The 24,058-nt window shown below is 43.7% G+C and overlaps 2 protein-coding genes across 2 annotated transcripts in view; both read left to right on the top strand.

The window, feature by feature from the left end:
• Positions 1-12,571, top strand: part of LOC111151070 (phosphatidylinositol specific phospholipase C X domain containing 2) — a 47,745-nt gene extending 35,174 nt beyond the window's left edge. The window contains exons 3-4 of the mRNA XM_022508816.1: positions 260-501; positions 11,156-12,571. Of these exons, the coding sequence (XP_022364524.1) occupies positions 260-501; positions 11,156-11,315 (402 nt within the window). The 3' untranslated portion in view covers positions 11,316-12,571. The remainder of the gene's footprint in view (positions 1-259; positions 502-11,155) is intronic.
• Positions 12,572-22,232: 9,661 nt separating this feature from the next.
• LOC111149019 (pleckstrin homology like domain family B member 2) overlaps positions 22,233-24,058 on the top strand; it is a 218,046-nt gene continuing 216,220 nt past the window's right edge. The window contains exon 1 of the mRNA XM_022505904.1: positions 22,233-22,532. The gene's annotated coding sequence lies outside the window, so the exon portion shown is untranslated. The remainder of the gene's footprint in view (positions 22,533-24,058) is intronic.

Below are 24,058 nucleotides of genomic sequence, written 5' to 3'. Positions count from 1 at the left end.
GGGGCTCAGGATTTTATCATACTTCCAGAGGTGTTTGTGACAAAAACAAAGCATCTTCAAAGTCAGACATACAGAAGTGCTAAAATCTTTGCTTATTGGTTTCTCTCTCTCTCTCTCTATATATATATACACATACAATTCTTGAATTTCTACATGCTTATATTTGTTTGCCTTTATTCCTACAATCAGGGCAAAGCCAAGGAACTGACATTCAGCTTATTCATGAATTGTTCTCCTTTTTCTGTTTTGAATGTTTCAGGTTCTTATTTTCTATCACTGTCCCTTCTACAAGCAATACCCCTTCCTGTGGCCCGGAAAGAAGATCCCAGCGCCCTGGGCGAACACCACAAGTGTGCGCAAACTCATCCTCTTCTTGGAGACCACTCTGAGTGAGCGGGCCCCGTGCGGCTCCTTCCACGTCTCTCAAGCCATTCTCACCCCCAGAGTGAAGACCATCGCCCGAGGCCTGGTTGGTGGCCTCAAGAACACTCTGGTTCATAGGTAAGAACTTGCTTCTCCCCCACAAGTAAGGTTTGTTGTTGTTGTTGTTGAAGATTTTTATTTATTTGTCGGAGAGAGAGAGAGAGAGCGCGCACACAAGCAGGGGGAGCAGCAGACAGAGGGAGAGCAGGCTCCCTGCTGAGCAGGGAGCCCAACATGGGCCTCGATCCCAGCACCCTGGGATCACGACCTGAGCGAAAGGCAGATACTTAACAAAATGAGCCAAACAGGCATCCCTGCTTTTTGTTTTTTGTTTTTTGTTTTTTGTTTTAATAAAACTTGTCTTGATTCCCTTCTGAATAAAGAGCAATAAAATCATATAGCTTGAAGATTTTAGAATAACAACAAAACAAAAAACTAAAAAACTTATATTTGAAAAAGCTGTGCATCGGGGCCAGTTTGCATTAAACGTGGCCAAAGGGTTTGTAATTACTTTGTTAAAATATCTAGTGGACCATAAATACTCGCCCAGTGTTGGTGCTAGGGCAAAGCACTTTAAGCCAACAGCAGTGTGTTCATTTCTGCTGTGTGATTACATCACATACTTGTCCCCCACCCTTCGCAGCTGGCCCTAGTACTCACTCATTTAAAATCATTAGAGGAGAATGAGGCTGTGCTAGGTGCTAGGGATTCAGAGGTGGCCTGCAAAGGTTTGTTCCTTCCATAGGGACAGTGAGTCCTGAGAAGCAGCGTCAGGATGGTCCCTACAGCTCCATCATTTCAGGTCCTTCCCAGAGCGGAATGGATTCTGACTGCACCATTAGGCAGAAGGTCCAGATGTGTTATATTAGATGATCTTTATCCCGGACAGCAGAGATGACAGGTGTCATCAAGAAAAAGCTTGGCTTTTATATCTGTACATATATGTGTGTGTGCACCTGTGGATTTGGATAAAGGGAACATTATAAATATATTTGGAGAATGGGGCATCCTCCCAATCCAAGCGGAGGAAGCGAATATGTTTGGGTAACAAGGATATTTACAGGACCCACTTTGGTTCCTGAGTTCCAGATGGAAAGCACCAGCGTTTAGGTAGTGAAAGATTCTTCCAAAAACTTTTCTGTGGCTGTTTGGTTCTGAGTTTGGATAGCATCACTCCAGATAACAGGAGTTCATCAGGCGAGAGGTCAGACAGCAAGAAGAACCTGAACTTTTGTTTCCTGGTGAAAACTCCTGCTTATCTTGGCTGTAAACAAAACCAGAGTCCCTTACTATGTGGCTCCGCTAAGTTCTGACTGAATTACTCATGCTGAACATGGAAAAGAGAATGTCATAATCCAATGCTGTATCTCTGAAAGATCCAGAATGACAAACTTCCCTGTTTTATATGTTCATGTAACACACCATTGTCCTCCTGCGTTTGGTAAATTTGTAGGCTAATATTACTCATTCATTCAACATAAAAGATGGAGTACTTAGGAGAAGCTAGAGCTAAAGATGAAAGGGAAACAATATAGTCTTTGTCCTCATGGAACTTAAGTCACTCAGGAAAAATAAACATGTAAATTTCTATAAAGCAATCTGAAAATAACATAATAAAGTCTGTGCAGAGAGTTGTACTGATAAGGGACAGACGTATTTAAAAATAAGGACAAGTTATATCTGTGTACTGTATTTAGAATATAAATTATCCTCCTGCAGATGATTTCATTTGATTCTTAAATTAAGCCAGCCTCCGGGTCTAGAGCACATTACTGTCCCCATTTCAAACACTCCTTTTAAAAAAAATTATTTATTTATTTGTCAGAGAGAGAGAGAGCACAAGCAGGGGGAGCAGCAGGCGGAAAGAGAAGCAGGCTCCCAACTGAGCAGGGAGCCCGATGCAGGACTCAGTTCCAGGACCCTAGGATCATGACTTGAGCTGAATACAGACACTAACGACTGAGCCACCGCGGTGTCCCTACTGTGCCCATTTCAGATGGAACTCAGTAAGGCTAAGTGACCCAGACCCACATAGCTGGTAAGGGTCAATAATATGCCTGACCCTAGACTTCTGACTGTTGTGCTGCTGCCCTTTCCCATACTCACCGCTCAACTTGAATATAGCGTATTTCAACACTCTACTCCTTTCTGCTCCACTGCCCTGTAATTGTCCTCCTGTTCCCAGAATCTGGGCAGCTCTTCCTAGTTACAGCTGTGAACCCACAAAGTCACCGTGCTTTTCAGACCTGTAAATTCCTAGAACTTCCATCTGGCTGCAGAGGAAGCACCAAGCTCTTTCACTTAGTGATAATGTGGCGGCAAGTGGCCAAAGCCAAGGGATCCTAGCATGGCAGAGCCTTCCCTGGTGGCCAGCAGATGTCTCAAGACTGGAAAAATCCTTGGGCCTCTCCACTCTGCTGCTCTCAAGAATATTAGAGGGAGGCAGCAGGTATTCCTAGGCCTCCACATCCACTGGAGGGAGAAACGAAGTCAAGAGTTCATTCCTAAGCATCAGCAGGACGTGTGGCTCTCGTTTCCTCTGGGCAATTGAACAAGCGTGGGAGAGAAGCATTTCTAACACCCAAGAGCTCTGTCCTAACTGAGGTACGGGGGGTGCTGTCAGACTGGCTCCTGAGCACTGGTTATCCGCTTAACCAAGAGGAAAAAAAGACCACATGGGTATATTTTCCTACAATTGTAGAGGTGATTTTTTTTTTCCCCCAGCAGGAAGTTAACCTAACTCTTAAGTGAAACTTTGGACCTAAGATCTTGTTTGCTTTGATTCATCACCCTCAAACAAAGCCATGAAAAATAGAGCCATTCTGACTGAATTTTTATGGTAGATTTTCCCTAGATTCTTAGAAACCTTGCACTCTCACTGGAACTAAATGAAAGCAAGATTTGCCAAAGCTCCAGGACAGAGCCGCCATAGAGTCATGACTGAAGTCAGAAGCCCGAGATTGAAGCCTGACCTGGTCCCTGTTGTGGGCTGAATTATGTTCCCTGGAAATTCCTATGTTGAAGCCCTAGGCCCCAAAATCTCAGGATGTGACCACTGGAGATTGGGTCTTTAAAGAGGTGATTAAGTTAAAATGAGGCCATTGGGGGGTCCTAATCCAGTCTGACTGGTGTCCTTATAAAAGGAGGAAATTTGGACACACAAAGAGACCCCAGGAGTGTGTGTGTTCAGTAAAAAGGTGACGTGAGGACACAGCAAAAAGGCAGCCATCTACAAGCCAAGGAGAGAAACCTCAGAAGAACCCAAACCTGCCAACATCTGGATCTCAGACTCCCAGTCTCAGAACTGTGAGAAAATACATTTTTGTTGTTGAAGCCACCCAGTCTGGCATTTTCTGTGGCAGCCCTAGCACACCAGTGTAGTCTCTTTTCTTTTTTTTTTTTTAAAGATTTTATTTATTCATTTGGCAGACAGAGATCACAAGTAGGCAGAGAGAGAGGAAGGGATGCAGGCTCCCTGCTGAGCAGAGCCTGATGCAGGGCTCAATCCCAGGACCCTGAGATGACCTGAACCGAAGGCAGAGGCTTAACCCACTAAACCACCCAGGTGCCCCTACCAGTGTAGTCTCTTAACAACAGGCTGGCCTTCGACAAATTTCCTGAGTTCTCTGAGCTGTCTCTTTCCCCCCAGCTTAGAAGGTTAATACTACTTCACGAAACTGCAGAGTCTGAGCACAAATGCCTACCACAGTGACTGGCACAAAGTAGGCCTGCCATCTCTATGTGAAAGAAACCCAGAAACACCGAGGCTCAGCCTTCTTCTCAGTGGGCTTCAAAGGCAAAGGGAAGTTTCTACCGCACCGCTCTGCTCATGGCACCTGGTGCTTCACAGGCCTGTTGAGCCCTCTGCCGGATCTCTCCTTGCTAAAGACCAGGAGTTAAGAAAACAAAGCGGCTTCTCCTCACAGGGAGTTCTACATTTTCCTGTCTTTGTACGTAATCCCGGTTATTTGATCCTTGCCTTGAGGAAGTTGATACCTGCAACCCGAAGCTGACATGGAGCTCTTTGTCACTGGAGACCAAAGGAGGATGCCTTTCCCACCTTACGCCGCTCAGGTTCCAGGGATCTCCTGTGGTTTGGCTCAGGTTGGGGTCCCCTGGAGTTGCTACCAAGCCTTAAATGCTCATTTCCCCATGATGACCAGAAGATGGCGCCAGCATTTCATATCTAAACACTGACTAGGGTTTTTTTTTTTCTTTTCCGTTTTCTTTTCTTTCTTTCTTTATTATTATTATTATTATTTTAAGTAAGCTCTACACCCAATGTGGGGCTTGCACCCTGAGATCAAGGGTCACATGGTCTACTGACTGAATCAACCAGGCGCCCCTGGCTTGTGGATTTTTATTATTATTATTATTATTATTATATTGGTGTAAATGAAGCTCAAATCTCAGGTTCCCACTGTTTCCAACAAATGTTAGGACTGCTAAGGGTGCTTTATTCAAGTAACAATGACAAACAATCCACACTTTCTGCTCTTAAAAAAAAAAATGGGAAAGGCTCGCTGGCATATAAAAAACCAACGCCACCTTTAATGTAATGTGCTTCCTAGACACAGTAGCATTTTCAGGGGAGATCAAGAACTATGGTTAAGGGCCAATAAACAACCAAAACAAAAACAAAAACAAAAAACCTGAGATAATTTTGCATCACCACCCCCAGTGTACCAGGTCACTGCCTTCTAAGGGAGGCTGAACTGGGTAATGGACATTAAGGAGGGCACATGATGTAATGAGCACTGGGCATATGGAAGACTGATGAATCACCTAACTCCATCTCTGAAACCAGTGATATATTTTATATTAATTACTTGATTTTAAATTTAAAAAAAATACCCCACCCCCCAAAACAATGACAAATTTGGAGGCAAAAGATTTCAAATACTCTGTTGTCCAACACAATCCAAAAGATCCCTTGTTTTGCTCTTGAACAACCTAGAAAAACTGAACTCTGTTTTACATCCCCAAATAAGAGCGGTATCTCCTGGAAGTATCAGTGCCCAAAGCTTGCAACCTACACCAACTCATACTCCTGTTCCATCAGTCCCAACCCTGAAGCTACAATTCCTTTGTTAGACAAAGGGGAAAAAAATCATTTCAGGACAAAGCTATTCAAGACGAAAGGAAGGTGCGTCTTCAGTGGGAGAACTGCCGGCTGCTGGAGGACTTCTTGCTAATGTGTTTGAAGGTTTTGGACTTCTCGACTTTCTTGGCTTTCTGGTAGCCGAACGCACCACCACCTCCTCTCTTTTTAAGCTGACCGTCATTGCATGTTCACATTCAGATCAACAAAAGGAGGCACCTTGAAACCAAACGACAGAGCAACTTGAGGCAAATTTAAGTTATCAACATTGAAGATCTGTTTCAGAGAATGGGAATCATATGCTTGAATGTAGGGCTTATATGCTTCCTGGGCTGATTTATGAAGGAAGTAGTTCTTTTCAATCAATTTTTCAAGGTGAGACTGAATGTCAGAAATTTTGGACCAGGAAAACTCAAATTCACTTAATAGAACCTTGCATTGCTTCAAGTAACGAAGGAAACCCAATTCTTAAGGGCGTAAAATGAGCAAGGCATGCCCCCTCCTGTTAGGCCTCTGGCTGTTCTTCCTACACAATGACTATCTTCCTGGGGGTGATCTGGAGGGTCATTCTGAACAATCCATTCAACTTCAGGAATACCCAGCCCTCTTGCTGCACATGGTACCTGGCAATATCCCAGAATCTGCGCTGCAGAACTGGAAGAATGCGGCTCTATGCTTATTTTGCTTCTGCCTTCCATGACTGGCCGGGCAAATCGATGTAGTTCGGCCACTCACGGTGGCATTTCACAGACTTACAGAATGAAAAGAAGAAAACCATCAGTTTCTTCTTCCGGTTCTTCTTAAGGAATGTAAAGAGCAAGAAGAAGCTCTTTTCCGAGGGACAAACAACATAGCCCCGCTCAAGACCATCCACTGCGGCATTAGCTTCATCGTCATTGACACCAACATACAATGGCTCCTTTTTCAAAGAAATCCTCACCAGGTCCTCAACTTTTCGAGTTTGTGTGGCAGAAAAGAGGATGGTTTGCCTGCGTGTTGGCAGAAGTTTAATAATTTGTTTTGATTCCTCTTCAAACCCAACCTCCAAGATACGATCAGCCTCATCAATAACCGGACACTGTAGATTTTTAGACATAAATCCTGGAGTATTCTGCATGGGGTCCAGGAGGGGGCCTGGGGTGACCACGATGATGTTGATCTCATTACCAAGTTCCTGTGCTTCCGCTGATCTGTTGCTGCTGCCCATTGTCAACCCGTAGGTGTGAACATGGTGTGTCATTAGCTCCTTAAGAACACTGAAAGTTTGCATGGCCAGTTCCCTAGCAAGTGAGAGGATAAGAGCTCCGGTTCGTTCCTAGGCATGACCTTCAACTTGACAATGAGTTCGAGGGCAGGGATGAGAAATGCCAGCGCTTTGCCCCTGCCTGTTTTTGCGGCCACTAGAAGGTCCCCGCCTTCCAGAAGTGCGACACTTTCATGCTGAATTTCAGTCATTTTTGTAAAACCCATTTCTTTTATTGCCCTCAGAGTGTTCTCATTGACAAGATCGGTAAGAGAAGCAAAGGAAGTATCCTCAGAAGCTCCTGTCAGTCCTAGGATAGGACTACCTAGGGGTAGACTGGGCACTTCACTGTCCTCTTCCTGATCATCGGCTTCTCCACACTGTTTTCTGTCTCTTTGGGAGCTTGGGTCCCTTCTTCAGAGTCCCCTTTGTCTCAGTTTTCGCTTTTTCGGTATCAGGCCTGGCATCATCCACCATTTTTCTCTTTTTCTTCCTCTTTTTTGGTTCTGAATTGGGAGGCTGTTTGGTGCTTCTCCATTGATTACTATGGTAGATTTCTTTCTTTCTTTTTTAACTTGTACAGTTTCCACTGTTTCTTTAGTTCTCTCTCCATTCTGGGCTTCTGATGAGCCTCCACTCACAGACCGTTTCAGGGATTTTTTAACCTTCCCACCTCCCACTGTTTCTTCAGACATATCTCCATTTTGCGTTTCTGATAAGCTCCCGTCGGAGGCTCCCTGGAGTTTAAGTTCCACTGGCGCAATCTGAGGTTGCGTTTCTCTATCTTCTTGCACAGGAGTCTCATGGGTAGATGGGGCAGGTTGTTGGTGAAGCATCTCCACTGCGGTGCCACAGCTTGGCTACTGGCTTGACGTTCCTTCCTCTTGGGGCACCCAGGTGGCAAAGTCGGGTAAGCGGCTTGACTCGGTTTCCGCTCACATTGTCATCTTAGTGTTGTGATCTCAGGGTCCGGGGGTAGAACCCCAAGTGGGGCTCTGTGCTGAGCTCGCCATCTGTCTGAGATTCTCTCTGCCCCCCAGTCTCTGTCTGTGTGTCTCTCTCTCTCTAAAATATATAAATAAATCTTTTTAAAAAAAAGGAAAAGAAAAAGAAGTCTTGAATGGGTCAGGCTCAGGAATACAGTGGCCTTCCTGTGGGCCACTGTGTATCCTAGGTCTCTATCGCCAAAGGAAGACTGTACCTGTGGCACCTCACCCTTGGCAAAATATCTTCACCCTACACTCTACCATGTATGATTTCTCCTCTCATGCCAAACACTCACCTAGTTCTTACTATATCCCAGGCGAAGTTCTAAGCACTTCACATGTATTACCTTATTTAACCCCCCTCCCACCAAATCTACATGAGATAAGTAGTAGTAGTATCCCCATTTTACAGGGGGAGAGACTGAGGCATGAAGAAATTGAAGAAGTTAAGGTGGTGATTAATTGAGGTGATTTAAATCTTCAGGAGACCGAGTTAAAAATGGACTTACTCCTGTGATGGCAGCTTACTAAATCCTAATTAACCTACTAACATAAAAATGCAAATTGGTTTATGAAATGCGTTTTCTAGCCCATGGCCAGTTCTTGAGTTCACTGAGTGAGGGAAGTGACCCAGGACTGACCATTGTTGTCGTGAGAAGAGAAAAAGAAATGCTAGCAAGGTCTTGACAGGGTCATTTAGGAGGAGACTGAGAAGTCAGGATGTATGCTTAAAGGGAGGGCAGCTTGGAAAGAGAAGATGACAACCAAGGAGAACATCACCAGAGGAAGAGAAAGGAGCCCCTTAAGATAAAAGTATTTTTAATTTTGGCCTAGAGCAAATCCTTCCTGAAAAATCTCCAGCCCCAGGATGGCTGGATGGCTCAGTTGGTTAAGCGTCTGCCTTTGACTCAGGTCATGATCCTAGGGCCCTGGGATTGAGCCCCGCATCAGGTTCCCTTTTCAGCAGAGAGCCTATTTCTCCCTCTCCCTCTAATCCTCCCTCTTCATCCACACTCTTGCTTGCTCTTGCTCTCTCTCAAATAAGTGAATAAAATAAATCTTAGGAAAAAAAAAAATCTCAAGTTCCTTAACCAAAACATAAACCATGGGTTTTGTCTTCCCTAAAGTCTCCCCAGATGCCAGACTACGGCATACATTTCACTGTGCCCTCCTCTCTGCCCTCCATGATATTTACATTTCCTGCTAATACAGAAGGTATCACATTAAATTGTTGTTACTTGTTGATGTCACTAAATTATGAGCTGCTTTGGTCAAAACATTCTGGCTATTACATGGAAAATCCTTGAATTGTAAAATGTGACCAGCCGTGTTTGTGAGACTACTGAGTCAGCATTGGTCCATTAAGAAGCCACTCACACTTCTGAAATAACTGTATATCCATATGGGAGAAGTGAACCCCAACCCCTACTTCATACCATATATAAAAATTAGCTTGAGATGGTTTTGGGATCTAACAGGAAAGTGAAAGCCACAAAGCTTATAGAAAAAAACAGGAAAATATTTTTGTGACTTGGGACTGGGAAAAGTTTCCTAGATAGGTCACAGAAATTAAAAAAGATAAAAATTTAAGGAATTGTGCTCACCAAAATAGGCCATTAAGAAAATTATGGGAGCCTGGGTGGCTCAGTGGCTTAAGCCGCTGCCTTCAGCTTGGGTCGTGATCTCGGGGTCCTTGGATTGAGTCCCGCATCGGGCTTTGTGCTCGGCGGGGAGCCTGCCTCCCTCTCTATCTCTCTGCCTGCATTTCTGCCTACTTGTGATATCTCTCTGTCAAATAAATAAATAAAATCTTTAAAAAAAAAAGAAAATTAATAGGCAGGCTATAGGCAAGGATAAAATATCAAAAAGCATATCTGAGAAAAGACTCGTGTCTACAATATATAAATAACTTTTATAACTCAACAATTAAAAGAAAAAGAATAAAAGAAAAGAATGGGTAAAAGAATTGAGCAGGTACTTCCCAAAGTAGACGTACAAGTGGCCAATAAGTACATTACAAATGGCTCAGGCTTATTAGTCATTAGAAGAATGCAAATTAAAACACTCTTAGGTATCTTTACGTACCCCCTAGAGTAGCTAAAATTAAAGAGACTAATCGTGCCAAATTTTGCTGTGAAGCAACCAGAACTCTCATACTTTGTTGAATGGAATATTTAATGGAAGAGCCTCTTTGGGAAGAGATCTGGAAGTTTCTTTAAAAAACTAAATGTAAACCTACCATGTAATAAGGCAATTCCAGTCCTTGGTATTTATCTGAAAGAAATGAAAATAAAGATTCGCAAAAAGACTGAGATAAGAATGCCCTTAACAGTTTTAGCCATAATATTCAACCAACTGAGCCACCCTGGCGTCCCATTTTTTTTTTAAAGATTTTATTTCATAATATCCAAAAATTAGTAACATCCCATTTACTCATGAATGAGAAAATGGGTAAACAAACTACAGTAATTCATGCAGTGGGATAGTGCAGTGATTCAGACGAAGAACAGGCTATTGATGGGTGCGGCCACGTGGATGGATTCCAAAACCATAATGCTGAGTGAAAGAGCGTCACACAAAAGAAGACATATTGCGTGAACTTACATGAAGTTCTAGAACAGGCAAACTGAATCAATGGTAGAAAAATAAATTAGAATCATTGTTGCCCCTGGGAGGATGCTGGCCAGGATTGATGAGGAAGGAACATGCAGGGAACTTCTGGTGCACTGGTGATGTTCTGTACCTCGACACGTGTGTGCTTTATCTGTATACATTTGTCACAGCTCAACTAGTGCACACTGAAGAGTTGCCCATTTTATTGGATGCAAGTTTATGTCAAAAGAAAAATTAAAACAAATATTGAGTCCTTGTTAATGATATCCCTACTGGGGTATTTGGGGCATGTGTGTAGATCATTGCAGTTGGAATTTGTCAAAAATATAAGATGTCTTGATGAAAGGGTAGAGTGATGGGTGGATGGACAGCTATGTGGCAGGCACGTACTATAAAATGTTAGTGGTAGAAGCTAAGTGGTGCATGCCCTTACTATAAATTTCTTTCAGTGTTGCAATATGTTTGAAAATTTTCATGATTAAACAAAAATTAGAGAACCGACCAATAATTAGAATCTTGGTCTTAGTCTTTCAAGGTCCTCCTGACATAGTTATCTCTTTGGTGCTTGAGGCAGATAATCTCCTCTTCCAGCACAGAAACCCTGCAAATACAGTTCTCTGTTGGAATAGACATCACTTCATCCCTGAACGAGATCTAAAGCTTCAGTGGGCGAACTGTGGGGGACTCGTGCTTTTATTGACATACTTTTGTTATATCGATGGAAATGCATTGTTTCCATTTCTGGAGGAGTCCTTTCAACTCTACTCTCTTGTTCTGTCTCCCATGTAGAAATCTTCCTGCCATCCTGGACTGGGTGAAAACTCAGAAGCCTGGGACCACGGGTGTCAACATCATCACATCTGACTTCGTGGACTTGGTGGATTTCGCCACGACTGTCATTGAATTGAATGACCTCCTCCAGGAGGACAGAGCTCTGGCTAAATGCTGATTTGATTTTTATTTTAGTGTTGACTTTGTTGATCCAGGCCAGAGTTCTGAAGGGTTTCCTGTTAGGACAGCCCCTGGCAGTGACGGGGAAGGAGGAGGGGGAGGGCGTTTTCCCCTCTTCCTAGGGCCATTTGGATAAAATTACAGAGCTTTCAGTTGCATTTTTCCCAAATGAGACTTTTTAAAAAACTGAAGTCCAAGGGAAGAAGCATGTTTCGTGTGATCAAAGTCAGGGTCTCCCCCGTGGTTCATGATGCTGAATGTAATGTGGAAATGGGGTCTCCAGCTTCCTTTGAGTGTCTCTGAGTTGACCCGGTTTCCTGCTGTCTTCCAGGATGTTATGTGTGAGCCTGTGAGAAGACTGAACCAGAAAGGCACTCTTAGGCAAAAGAATGGCTCATGGCATGTGTGGAAGGCCCTGTGGGGTGGCTCTAACATCACCCTGGGGCTTTGAGGGAGAAAAGGGCCAGCACCAGTTCTCTCTGGCATGCTGAATGTCACCACTTCTTCCCCGGGAGAGTAAGACTTCTTTGTCACCAGGCCATTCCAGCCACAAGCTGTTCTTACATAGCTTCTGCTTGAGAACTGGGCACCTTCATTCTTTGTATAAACAGTGCACATTGCCTCTGGTATCAAAATGTGTTTCCCAGTTGTAAAACATTGATTCCTTTCAGTTTCTCTCGGCCCCTTCTCAAAAGTGAAAGGAACAATGGTGGAAGGTCCTTTCAGTGTGGGGCCCAACAAGAGACAGACATGCATGTGTGCTGCATGCCGCATTTCTTTGGTTTAATCCTCCAAGCTTTTCCCAAAATGGCTGCTAGGTAAACTCCTGCCTCATTTTGGCAAAGCCCTCTTTGGAATGGCATCTTCAAGCCAGATCTTGGAATTGCATTTCATTGCCATCTGCCGAGGACCCAGGTTTGCGCTGTGAGGCATAACGCTAACATTAACGCTAACGGAAGGCGTCTCGACCGTGGCACCGCGGAGACAGCCGCAGGATGCGTGGGGAAGTGCAATGGATTTGAGGAGGAAGCTCCGAGCGGGTTTGGAGCTGTTCTGTAACTCCTTGAAAACCAGACTACCTCGGGGACATTCAGGATGACTTGTGTGTCATCAAGTGAGAGATGTGTGGTGTTGGAACATTTCCAGTTTGTGTCTTGATAGCTCTACTTCTTGCAGGTTGTCTTGAGCCTGCTAACGCCTCTGCACGAGGGCTGCGACACTCAAGAGGGGATTTTGTTTTTTGTTTTTTTTTTTAATTTTTGAATGGATAAGAGGTACTTATCTAGAGCAAGCCCTCTTGTGTGTTTGTTTATTTATTTATTTATTTATTTATCCATTTATTTATTTATAGATCAATTATCTTCAGTGCTTCTTACCTCAAGAGCACTCACAAAGGAGCTGCCTGAACTCTTCTCACCCAGGCCGACGCTGCCCTGCTCTTCAACAGGCCTGTGCATTTCAGGACTGTGAGTGACCTCTGAGTGACCTCTGACTCGCCTGCAGATGTTCCCAGCTCCCCCAGTCCTGTCGGGACAGTGTGCATTGTGTGAGTGTGGCCCAAAGCAGAGAAGCCCCTCCCGGGCCCCGAACGGGGGGCCTGAGGATGCAATGGGTCATGAAGAACCCTCAGTTCTTGAGGGAGACTCTCTTATAGAGGGTTGGAAAGGAAGGATCTGGAAAGAAAACTGGGCATGGGTGTGTGTACATGCCAATGCTGCTCAGATCTGTCTGAGGATCCCTAAGGAAAGTCACCTCTGGATTCTTAAGGCAGAAAGATAAACATGGACTCCTGGTCAGATATGTGTATGCGTAAGGACCATTGGGCCATCCCCCCAAGCGGCTCGCCATTCCTCCTTTGCTGGTGCTCACTGCCGGCTGTGTGGCGGCAGGCCCCAGGGGCGAGCTCCCGAACGCGCACGCGCAGCTCGCACTCTTCCAGCGTCTCTGTAAAGTCGGTTCATCCCTGACCTTTAGCTCCCGCGGCTGGAGGGGGGGTCACACACAAATGCCTCTGGGAAAATCTGGTGTAATTTTTCCTTGTTCTTGCATTCGAACCCCCACTCCGACAGGTTTCTGGGATTGTACTGTCCGTTTTTAGGGCCTTCCGTGGAAAGGAGTAAGAACAGAAGTGCCCTCGCTTTTTCAATTGTTCTTCAGTTCTGCTGTTGAACCCCAGTGACAAGCTTGGAAATCCCTGGCCTACCCTCAGGATTTTATTTGTGTTGTTATTGTTTCATTTTGGTCTTATTTTTAACTCTTGATTGATTGCTAGGGACTAGATGGTCTCCCCTCTTTTAATCCTTTGTAACTTGGCAAAGAGATCAGGAGGCAAGAGGAGAATTACTCTGCTCTGTTTTATTTGAGCCTCAGCTTTGTCCAGGTGCTTGGTGCTATGAGGCCAGGTGTGTTGGCGGGGACCTACACAGGATGCCAGTGACACCCAAGGGCTGCTGACTGTTCAGTGAAATGTTTACTTGATTTTTTTCCTTTCGTTTTAAAAGATATAATTGCACTTCACTTGGGTTGTAACATTTAAGTGCATCTCAGTATTTGCCTGGTAAGAGAAAAGTCATCAAGCATGACACAAAAGCACAGGAAATGGTCCCAAGGTCATGGGCATGGAGTCCTGCTCTATGTGGCAAGTGCAGGTGCTTGTCCCTTCTTACTGCTCTGGGTTTCCAGCCTGGCTTGCATTCTCAAATTCTGCCCAGGAGTTCTGGGAGATGGGAGCAAGATTATTTGCAGTTCGCCCTTGATAAACACCCTTGAACTGACAGAATCTCTGCTCCAAGAAAAAGTCGTTCACCATATCGCAAAGGAGGTATGCATTCTGCTCTTGGACCTAAGGCCAAGCAGGAGACTCTGTGATGGGACAGAGGGACAATATAGACTTTCGGTCTATGACATAAAAATGGTTGACCCAACCGCATCATTTATTCTCACAAGATCAAACAAGGCTATCATGCTTACTCAGAATTCACTTCCAAGATCAACTAAAGAGCTACTTGACTGAGCCAAAGAGGGCTTTCGTTTCACAGGATTTGGGGCCATAGTTCTTCTGAAATGTAGGCTGCGTTTTTCATGAACTCTCTGGACCATTTGCCACATTTCCATGGCTTTGTGGCCAAGGGGACAATCACAGGTTTCAGTTAGATTAGAGCACTGTTTAAAGGCTTGAACTTGGAGCCTATAAGAGGTACCACTGTGGTTTTATGGGCACAGAAGATATTCTTAGGGCTGGAGAGATAAGTCAAGATGGAACTGATGGAAGGGATGATAAATGATTGTGGTTTAAATCTTAAACTAATGGCAAACTGACGAGGGTCATACCAAGAACTATTATATATATGCTGTATGAGACCTCTAATAATTACATTTTGTTATTTCCTCAGCACTGAGTCCAGACCCCTGGATTCTTGAGAATTCTTGAGAATAGTTAGGCCACAGTCCAAACCCAGGATTTTTATATAAACTCAAGGAAAAGCACAAGATCTGAGCCCAGGTCATGATTAATCTTAAGAATCCTAGTTCTTCTTTCATGACCTCACATTCACATCACAAAGTGGATGTTTCTGTTCAAGAAGGTAACGTGGTGGAACACTCCGGAACGAAATGCCGTTTTGTGGTGGGTCAAGATTTTGTTTCTGTTTTTCTGAATCCTGCCATAAGAAAGTGTCCCCCAAAGAGATGTGATTACAAAGTGGTAAGAAAGTTTAGTGCTAAGCTTTAGTGCTAAGCTAACGGTGGAGAAACAGAAGAAATTCCAACTGAAATGAAATGGTTTCTCTTCATGGAAGCACTAGGGCTACACAACTTCAGGCCATCTCATCAAATGAGTTCGTGCCCTGGTGAAGTTTTTGTAATGTTCTTTATTGGCTGACTACAGTTTTTTACTGGGAGGTTCTGGGAAACGGAACAGGCTAACAAGTGGGTCCCAGCCACGAGACTTCTCTCTCGTGGCTTTCCAGTTCAGTGACCCTGTGCTACATCTGCCTTGGATCCTTAATCTGGAATAAAGATGCTATCTGCCACATTAGTGCTGTTCTGCAAACCTTGGTGGACTAGCTCCCCAAAATATCAGGCCCCTTATGGTTAAATTATATGTCTCCTACTCATTCCTCCTGTGCTGCATGTATGAAGAAATGCTATTTGGGTTCATTTCTCAAAAGTGTGGTGTAGGATGATGGAACTGGCATGACACTCGCGTCGAATGAGATGAGTGGAGCTGCGTGAAATCAGCTGGCAAGCACTTGAGTTCCTGAGAGGTGGGCTTTCCCAAGTGCATGCTAAACGGTCATGTTATGCTTGAGGGAATGAACAGAAACTGATAACATCAAATATCCTGGCAGGAAGTTTTGTTTTCTGTGGCATAGAACATGGCTGTCCCTCAAAATTTCCCGTCTTCCTTGGCCTTCTGCCTCAGATGGCTTTCTAGTATTTGCCATCACAACTTTGTCACTCACAGATGTCACCTTGGGATACACAGAAGTGAATTGGTTAGGTGATAAGTGATTTAGCTGGAAATTGACTCTAATTCCCAGTGATCATGAACAGCTCTTTACTACCCCAGGAGACGTACTATCTCCTTATCTTCTGGCTTCCCCGGCTTCCAACTAGAAATATTGACATTAAAGCTACTATATTGCTACATGGACCCTTAACCCGGAAGAATACAGTACAAAATGCTATTGATATTGTTGAAATTGTGTCTTAACATGCTATAAAAGTATTCTAAGAGAACTCTTTCAATCCTGCAGTGGCTAACAGTGTTCTATCTTTTCTCTAACAAAACTTATTCTTAAGAATTTTCAGACTCGTTTCTAAGCCTATGTAGTTTGGATACAACATTTTTTTTCTTCTCTTCACTGGGAACTCAATCCCACAGTCTGCTGAGATAACCCCATCCATAGTCAAGAGGCATTTTCCTATCTCATTCCTTCTGATCTCTACAGAAGACCATTTTCCCCTCTTGTCTCTTGGGTATCCTTTAGCATCTGCTGGTCACGATGAATAACAGAATGCTGGCAAAACTTACACAAAAAGGCACACGCATTCAATGATGTCCAAATGCATTCTTATCATGGTGGTGACTGCGTAATTCTGCCCCCACCCCCGCACCGCCACACACAGAATATGATTGGAACCCAGAACCGGGGGCCACTGCTTCATTCAAATAGTAGGAGCTCGCTCTCAAGCATGGAGCCCAATGAGAAGCATAGCACTTTGAAGTCAAATAGACCCTCAGTCGCTTTGTATATCTACAGTTTTACATTTGCTGTTAGTTTATAGCACTAATAACACTGTGGTCACGAATCTGTGATATCAATATGATAAATCTGAGAACATATTCTAGACACAGTGCTACCTTGCTGCTACTATACTTTCTGGCTTATGCCCCAGTATTAATAAGTATCACATACAGATTGTATATGCATTGTTCATACTGGATAATATGCCAATTGTAATACTTAACCTCACCGATCGGCACTTAGAAAACACAGAGATTATCATAGTGAAAATACGTCTTGGTCAATTCAGATGACATGTGAATCTGAGAAATATTCTATTAGATATTATGTTTGTCCTCTAGGCTTGTTTTATATTACAGTGCATGCTGTTTGCTAAGTTAAGTAAAAAATGATAATAATAAACTATACCAATTAAAGGTTAGAGTGAAAATTTTACATATATCCTGCTTGGTACTCTGAAATGTATTTTGTGGCTTAATTATCTTATTCACACACATTTCACTTGGCTTTTTCCCCCCCCTAGGAAATCATTTTTCAAATATATTTTTCCTTCTTTCTTATAAACTGGATCACACTGCTTAATTCAACCTAAAACATTGTAAAGCCGGATTACCTCATTTTAACTGTGAAAAAAAATTAATAGATATGATGACATAATGTCTTTTCTTGTATTTTATTTGAACTACCTAAATAGGCTTAAACCTAATAATAAATATAAAACTTCAGCAGGCATTTTCCTTGTTTCTGTGTGCATTTTATTATGGGCCCACTTCTAATATTTTTTAAAGGCTAGAGGATCAGCATCAGTAAGCTGTCTTGTCATATGATATTGGATGAAGACCTATGGGAATTGGCTGACCATGCCCACAGTCCCCAAGACTAGCATGAAATGTGTGTGCAGCCTTGTCACCTGTGCCTTTCTGAGCTTCACCTCCAACCCTTTAGCTGTTTCTCGTAGACTTAGACCAGGTCCCACTGACCTCCATATTCTTACCCAACCACCATCTCCAGCCCACATTACTCTGAGTGACTGCCAAATGACTGGAGATAGAACAATGCAGAGCAGACTATGTGTCTGTGCACACACAGAGTCAGTAAGAGTGGGTATCCGGGCCCTGTTGACAATGAAGATTCCAATATTTTCCTTGTTCCTAATTCTTTTTAGTAGAATACCTGAACCCACTTAATTTTGGTGAATTTCTCTTTTTGCCCTATGCCTTACAAAAATAATGCATTGAGGTGAAAGTCCTGTGTATGAATTTAGTAGAGATGAAATTAATTCCATGTTAATCATTCATTTCATAGAGTTGAATGTTACAACAGCTAATTAGGGATAATCACATTTCCGTTCAAGTTAATGTAGCAATTGAAGAACATGTCATGGTCAGATTTTTCACCTGTATTTCTAGTGTCTATAAACTACCATACTGTCCTCTGGTTGGCTTTCATACGCACCACGTTCAGTCATTCCCACTTGGTTTTAATAAAAAATTACATGATGAAGATAAGGCTGGGTCTAAACATAAACAAAGCGGGTAAAACCTGCATGGGGTAATTGCAAAGACTTCACTGGCCGGCCTCAAGTTCTGGACATACACTTGGGTTGAGACATTACTCATGAGAATGGAGCTAGTGTATTATGTACCAATGAATATTTCATATCGTAACTGGGTTCTGAATGTTCTATTTAGCACAGAAGCTATAGCAACAGGCATTTCAGAGATGCACAGTCCTGTGTTTCTTCTATCCCAACTCTAGCACATTCTGGCTGTGTAACTTTAGGCAAACTAACATCTCTAAATCTATAGGATATAGGACTAATCACACCTCCTCTGATGGGTTAACGAGAAGTCCACATAAGAAACTATACAGAGAGAATTTTAGCCCAGAGCCTGGCACTCAATAAATTCTCAAGAGTAGTTCTTAGTTGGAGACCTTCCACCCACTCCTCCCAGTACCTGGCATGATCCCTTTACCATGGCTAACTTCTAACTCTTGTGTTGATTGGCAAATGATTTAGCAGAAACTAATTCATACGAAGGGGTGCAGATAAATTCAGACAGTGAGAGAGAAGTTGCATGATCACTGGACCAGCTCTGCTTGGCTCAGGGAATGAGTGGGGTTCACGCCACTGGTGGTATCCCAGATGATGTGGGGTGGAAAGTGGCCCCATCCTTGAATAGCATTCATGTCATTAATCATTTAATCATTCTGGCTGGGAGAGAGGAAAGTCTCAGCTGAATGATGAAATCCCCATAACCCTTGTCTTACCTAGCAAAAATTTTTAAAAAGGCAGTAGCCTCCAGGTAACATTTAATACCATTTTGTTTGCATTGTATTAATTCTATGGTTACCTTCTCTTTATGGCAAGTGATACTGGGTTTTTCAACAGTGATATAAAATTTCCTTTCAAAATAGATTTTTTTTAAAAATTCCGCTGTGAAGCTATGGGAATAACCTTTGTTTATGATCCTTTCCAGGTTGGAAAAAACTGCTGTTGATTCTACTGCACACTTTGGTCAAGAACTGGGTCTGGCTGTGCTCTTTCTGAACATCCTTAACTAAAGAAATAAGTATATAAACAAACTATTTGAGACAGAACATCCTCTTTTTTCACTCTACATGTCTCCTGTAGAAGTCCATACCCCGACCACCCTCTTTCCCAGCCATCCTGTGTGGCAGTGTAAAAGGGCAGGATAGAGGTGTCCTAGTCACGTGGTCCTGCTGACAGCCACGCCCTGGGGTTACACACCGTGTGGACAGCAAACCCCACTTCTTCAACTTGGGAAGTGAGTCCTTCTCTATGAATCCCTGAGGTTAGCATGCTTGGATGCCCCAAATTTTTGTTGTGTATGTGCATGTGTTTTCTTCCCCCAAAGGAATTCTTCTTGATCAGCAGTATGTTTCTTTGTTTATCCCTCTGCAAATCTGCTAACTGGGACTGAAGGAGTGTTATTATTTTTAAGACTTGAAACCTTTCATTCTCAGGGAGGGTAGAAAGTTGCAAGGGAGGGACAGTGGCTAAAGCCCATGTGCCTCAAACCTCACCCAGGACGGCCTGGGCATGTGCCAGTTAAACAAAAGTGCTAGTCAGGCCAGGCTGTTTATACAGCTGGGCAGTGTTTTTGGAGAGCATGGTGGGGAAGGGGGACAGAGGAGTGTCAGCCTCCGTCCAGTAGCGTCATGCAACTGAGAGAAGCCTTAGGCAAGCAGATGGCTTCAATCTAAGGGGCCTTGTGTCTAAAGAATGGATTTATCCTCTGGAGAAAGGCTCCAAGAAGCAGAGCTCTCATTGCAAAAGGGGGCCACTGAAAGCTATTCATTGTTTAACCTGAGAATGTCTCCGCTTTGTGGCCTAAAGTCTTTCCTGCTTTGATCCTTAATGGGTGTTTGCTCAACCTGGGCCTAGCAGTCTCATTTCTAGGCTTCCGTGAAGTGTCAGTAGATCTGGAAGAAGACATTCGATTGCCTTTTGCAAAAGCTTCCTCCTCCCCAACAACCTTGTGGGCCTAGAACTAACTTGCCACACGTCAGAGGTGTCAGTGGGCTACCTCAGTGGGGCCAGAATACCCTGACATCGCACACAAAATTTTGGAAGCATGTGCACTTCTTTCTAGTAGGGCATCTGTAGCTCTCCTCATTCTTAGAGGAAACTATGATCCTAAGAAATGTACATAGCACTTTCTTTCAAGTACCTGTGAGAATGAACTACCATTTAAAGGTTGTTAAGCAAGCAAAGACAGCCAGCATAGGCCTTGGTCTTTCCTGTTTAAAAAAATGAACTAAAGGGGCACCTGGGTGGCTCAGCGGGTTAAGCCGCTGCCTTCGGCTTGGGTCATGATCTCAGGGTCCTGGAATCGAGCCCCCAGTCGGGCTCTCTGCTCAGTGGGGAGCCTGCTTCTTCCTCTCTCTCCGCCTGCCTCTCTGCCTACTTGTGATCTCTCTCTGTCAAATGAATAAATAAAATCTTTAAAAAAAAAATGAACTAAACTAAGACTCATATGAATTTGCTGATTCTGGATGCTCTCTTTCAAGAGGTAGAGCTGAATACAATAAGATAAGAGGAAACAGACTAAGCAAGTCCAAAAGACCCTAAGGGTTAGTTAGGTGGGCTCTGGCATGAGAGGGCGGTGGGAAATGGGAGAAACCAGACACACTGGCAGACACGGAGGTGGAGGTGGCTGGGCACCCTACACAAGTCTGAACACCACATTCCAGAGGGAGGAACACAAATTGGAGCCTTTCCAGAGAAAGGCAGTTAGGAGGGTGAAGGGTCTAGAAGTCATAACACATGAGAAACTAGGGATATTGAGTTTAGAAAAGACTGAGGAAATGATGGGGATATCATCAAGTATTTCCAAATTGTTACATGACTGAGATACTAGAATCTTACGAATTTAGATGTGGAAGAACCAAAGAACTTTTGTCCAGGTGCTAATGTTACACAGGAGAGAAAACTGAAAGTCAGAGAGAAAAGACTGGCCCAAGGCAGAGTTGGGACTAGAACCTGATCTCTGAGTTTCTGCCCAGTGTCCTTTCCCAACATTTGCAACTGCCTCCCTGAGTGCCTGATATGCAGAGAAGAGCCAGGACTCATGAGTTAACATTTCAAGAAGGCAGAGCTTGGCTAAATAAAAAGCATTCCTAGCTGAGATCATGAGCTCACCATCAGGCAGAGTATTTCTGAGAGAGTGTGTATGAGTTTTCTATTGCTGTTATAATAAGTCACCATAAGCTTAGTGGCTCACAACAGCACACATTTGCTATCTTTCAGGTCTAGAGTCCCAGGTCTAGAATGCGCCAGCAGGGCAACATCCCTTCTGGAGGTTCTAGAGGAGAATTCATTTCCTTGCCTATTCAGCTTCTAGAAGCCAATCCTTGACCAGTGGCCCCTCTCTGTCTCTTCAAAGTCAGTAGCATAGCATCTTTAATCTTTCTCTGGTTCCACTTCTGTCTCCATGTCTCCTTTGATTCTAGCGTCTTACAAGGACCCATATGATATACTGGATCCACCTGGATATTCCAGGATAATGTCCTATCTCAAAATTCATAACTTGATCCCATCTACAAAAGCCTTTTTACCATGTAAGGTGACATAGCCACAGACTCTAAGGACTTGGGCATGGACCTCTTTGGGTGCTCTTCAGCCTCTCACAGAGTACTATGGAAAGTGCATTGACATTGGTACAGTTTTAGAACAGTGAGTTCAAATCCTGTTTGAAGGACCTACTCACCGCTTGACTAGTTAACCCCTTTGAGCATCTGTTCCCTCATCTATAAAGTAAGAATAAAATTTCAAGGTTACTATAAGGATTTATGCTACTAGATATACTAGACATATAATGCCTAATATATAGTGCATGTTCAGTAAGCGGCAGACAGATCTGTTCAAGGAATTTCCAGATGATTCTCACCAGACAAGAATTCAATAGAAGAAACTCTATTACATGAGAGATTGGCTAAAGTGACCTCCAAATTCTCTTCTGAGATTGCTACAAGAAAAAGAAGTGAAATTAAAAGGATTTTCCTCCCATATATCCTCGTCTACTTCACAGATCCAGTTGCAAGGTCACTGCTTTTCTGGATAGTCAATAGCTAACAGATCTGGTTTCTGCCTCCGCCGGCTGCTATCGGGCTTGAGCAGGACTGAGAGCCTGGCCTGGTCTGTAATGATTGGCCAGACCAGGCAGCTGAGACCAGCATAGGCTCCCTCCTTCACATCTGTCAACATACCTGACTGCGAGGAAGTCCCAGCTGGCGACCGCTGTCTGCAGGGGCCAGGGAAAGCAGGAAAGCAAATGGAGGGGAACACCTCGATTTGGTGCTTGAGGAAAAGTGAAAGCCTGTGTTGATGTTCTTACCAACGTCCCAAACTCTTGAGCGAGGATTGGAACAGTCGTGGGCCACCACTGCGGAGTCAAGACGGAATCTGAGAGGATAATCCAGATTCTAAAACAGCAGTCAAGGTAGGCGACCTGTCTGGTCATGGGCCATTCCCTCAAGAATATAAAACAAGCACTTTGCCCAGTGTTGTAGCCAGGGTGTCTCTGATGACGGTCTGTGGAAGGTCTAGATGTATGTTAGCTATGGGTGCATATCAAGAGAATTCAAAATCATTTGTCCACCAACATATTCTGCAAAGAGGGCTGTATATTTCTTCCATCCTCGCTCCCCTTTGAAAATCGTCATTGTTCCTCTACATATTTCAAAGGTTTAGAATGTTTTCTGTCTTTCGTTATAAAAATCGTATGTGTGATTTTTTGAAATTCTTCCACTAGTCATGGCTCTTTAAACATGACTTTGTTCCAGAATTTTGTTTGCATGAATTCTTTCCACTTTCAAGATTTAGCACAACAGTTGGCATTATAATTCTGAGGAACATACTGTCCAGAAAGCTGCCAAACTCTAAGGACAGGATCTCGCAGGAAGCCATGTGCCTTTTTCTGCCCTGGAACCTAAGGAGTTAAAAGTCTTGAAATTGTTGGAGCAGAATCAAGCCTGTTTACCTAAGCTTATCACCCAGGGCAGCCAGGTCAATCATTTACTGATGAAAGGCTGTTTCCAAACTCTGACAGAAGACCACTAAAGCCTATGCCTAACTATCTCCACAGAACAGACACAAGGCAATGTAGCAGGTACCACTCTCTGCCGCCAGAGCCCGTCTTCTCTTCTGACCAGAGATGTTTTTCTCTTACTCAGAGTTGTAAATGCCACAGGGTCCCACCTAGCTCAACAACAAATAAACATGAACAAGACTCCTGTGCAAACTGAATACTTGATGTCTCCTCCCTCAGGAGCGCTTGTGGCTTTGAAGAAGCTTCCCCTACTTCCGGAGGTCTACAGGGGAAAAATAGACTTGAGAACAAGTTACTAAGTGACGCTCCGGGGGGAATAAGATTATTAAGTAATTACCAAAAAACATGGAATTTTCCCCCTTCAAGTCTACACATTCCAGAAATATGTCCTTTTTAATAAACATGATCCATCTGCTTTAGGTCTGACTCCTCCAGAAAGGTTGTCATATCGTCATTCTATATACTTGTCAGGTCTGCGCAATGGCTCCGAGCTCTTATTGTTAGAAGCCCTGGTGGTAGAGAAGCCCTATTTTTCTAAACTCCCTTTAGGGAAGGGGTTGAGTCGTTTACTCAACAAGGTAACATCTGACACTGTTTTTGTCAATTATTTATGGAACTTAAATGAATCCCCTTTAGTGCGGTTTGTGGCCAGAATTTTTGTGTGGCTCAGGCAGTTAACTCGATGCGGGAGTGAAGGCCATTGTGGAGAGTGGCCCAGACACAAATCCCGTATGTGATTCTGGGCGAGTCTGTGGCTAACTCCCAGGAATGTGGTGAGGAATTATGGAAACTGATACATTTCTGTGAAGATACTAACTCTGTAAAATGTTAAGTGTGCGTCTGGCTGGCTTCCAGAGAATGTTCATAGATAATGCATGTGAAGGAGGTGTTTGGGGGGGGGGTGGAGAGTGTGTCAG

Source organism: Enhydra lutris, unplaced genomic scaffold (genome assembly GCF_002288905.1).
Source record: "Enhydra lutris kenyoni isolate GAN:26980312 unplaced genomic scaffold, ASM228890v2 scaffoldscaffold2, whole genome shotgun sequence".
In the NCBI taxonomy this organism is placed as follows: domain Eukaryota; kingdom Metazoa; phylum Chordata; class Mammalia; order Carnivora; family Mustelidae; genus Enhydra; species Enhydra lutris.
This window is presented reverse-complemented; position numbering and strand designations above follow the sequence as displayed.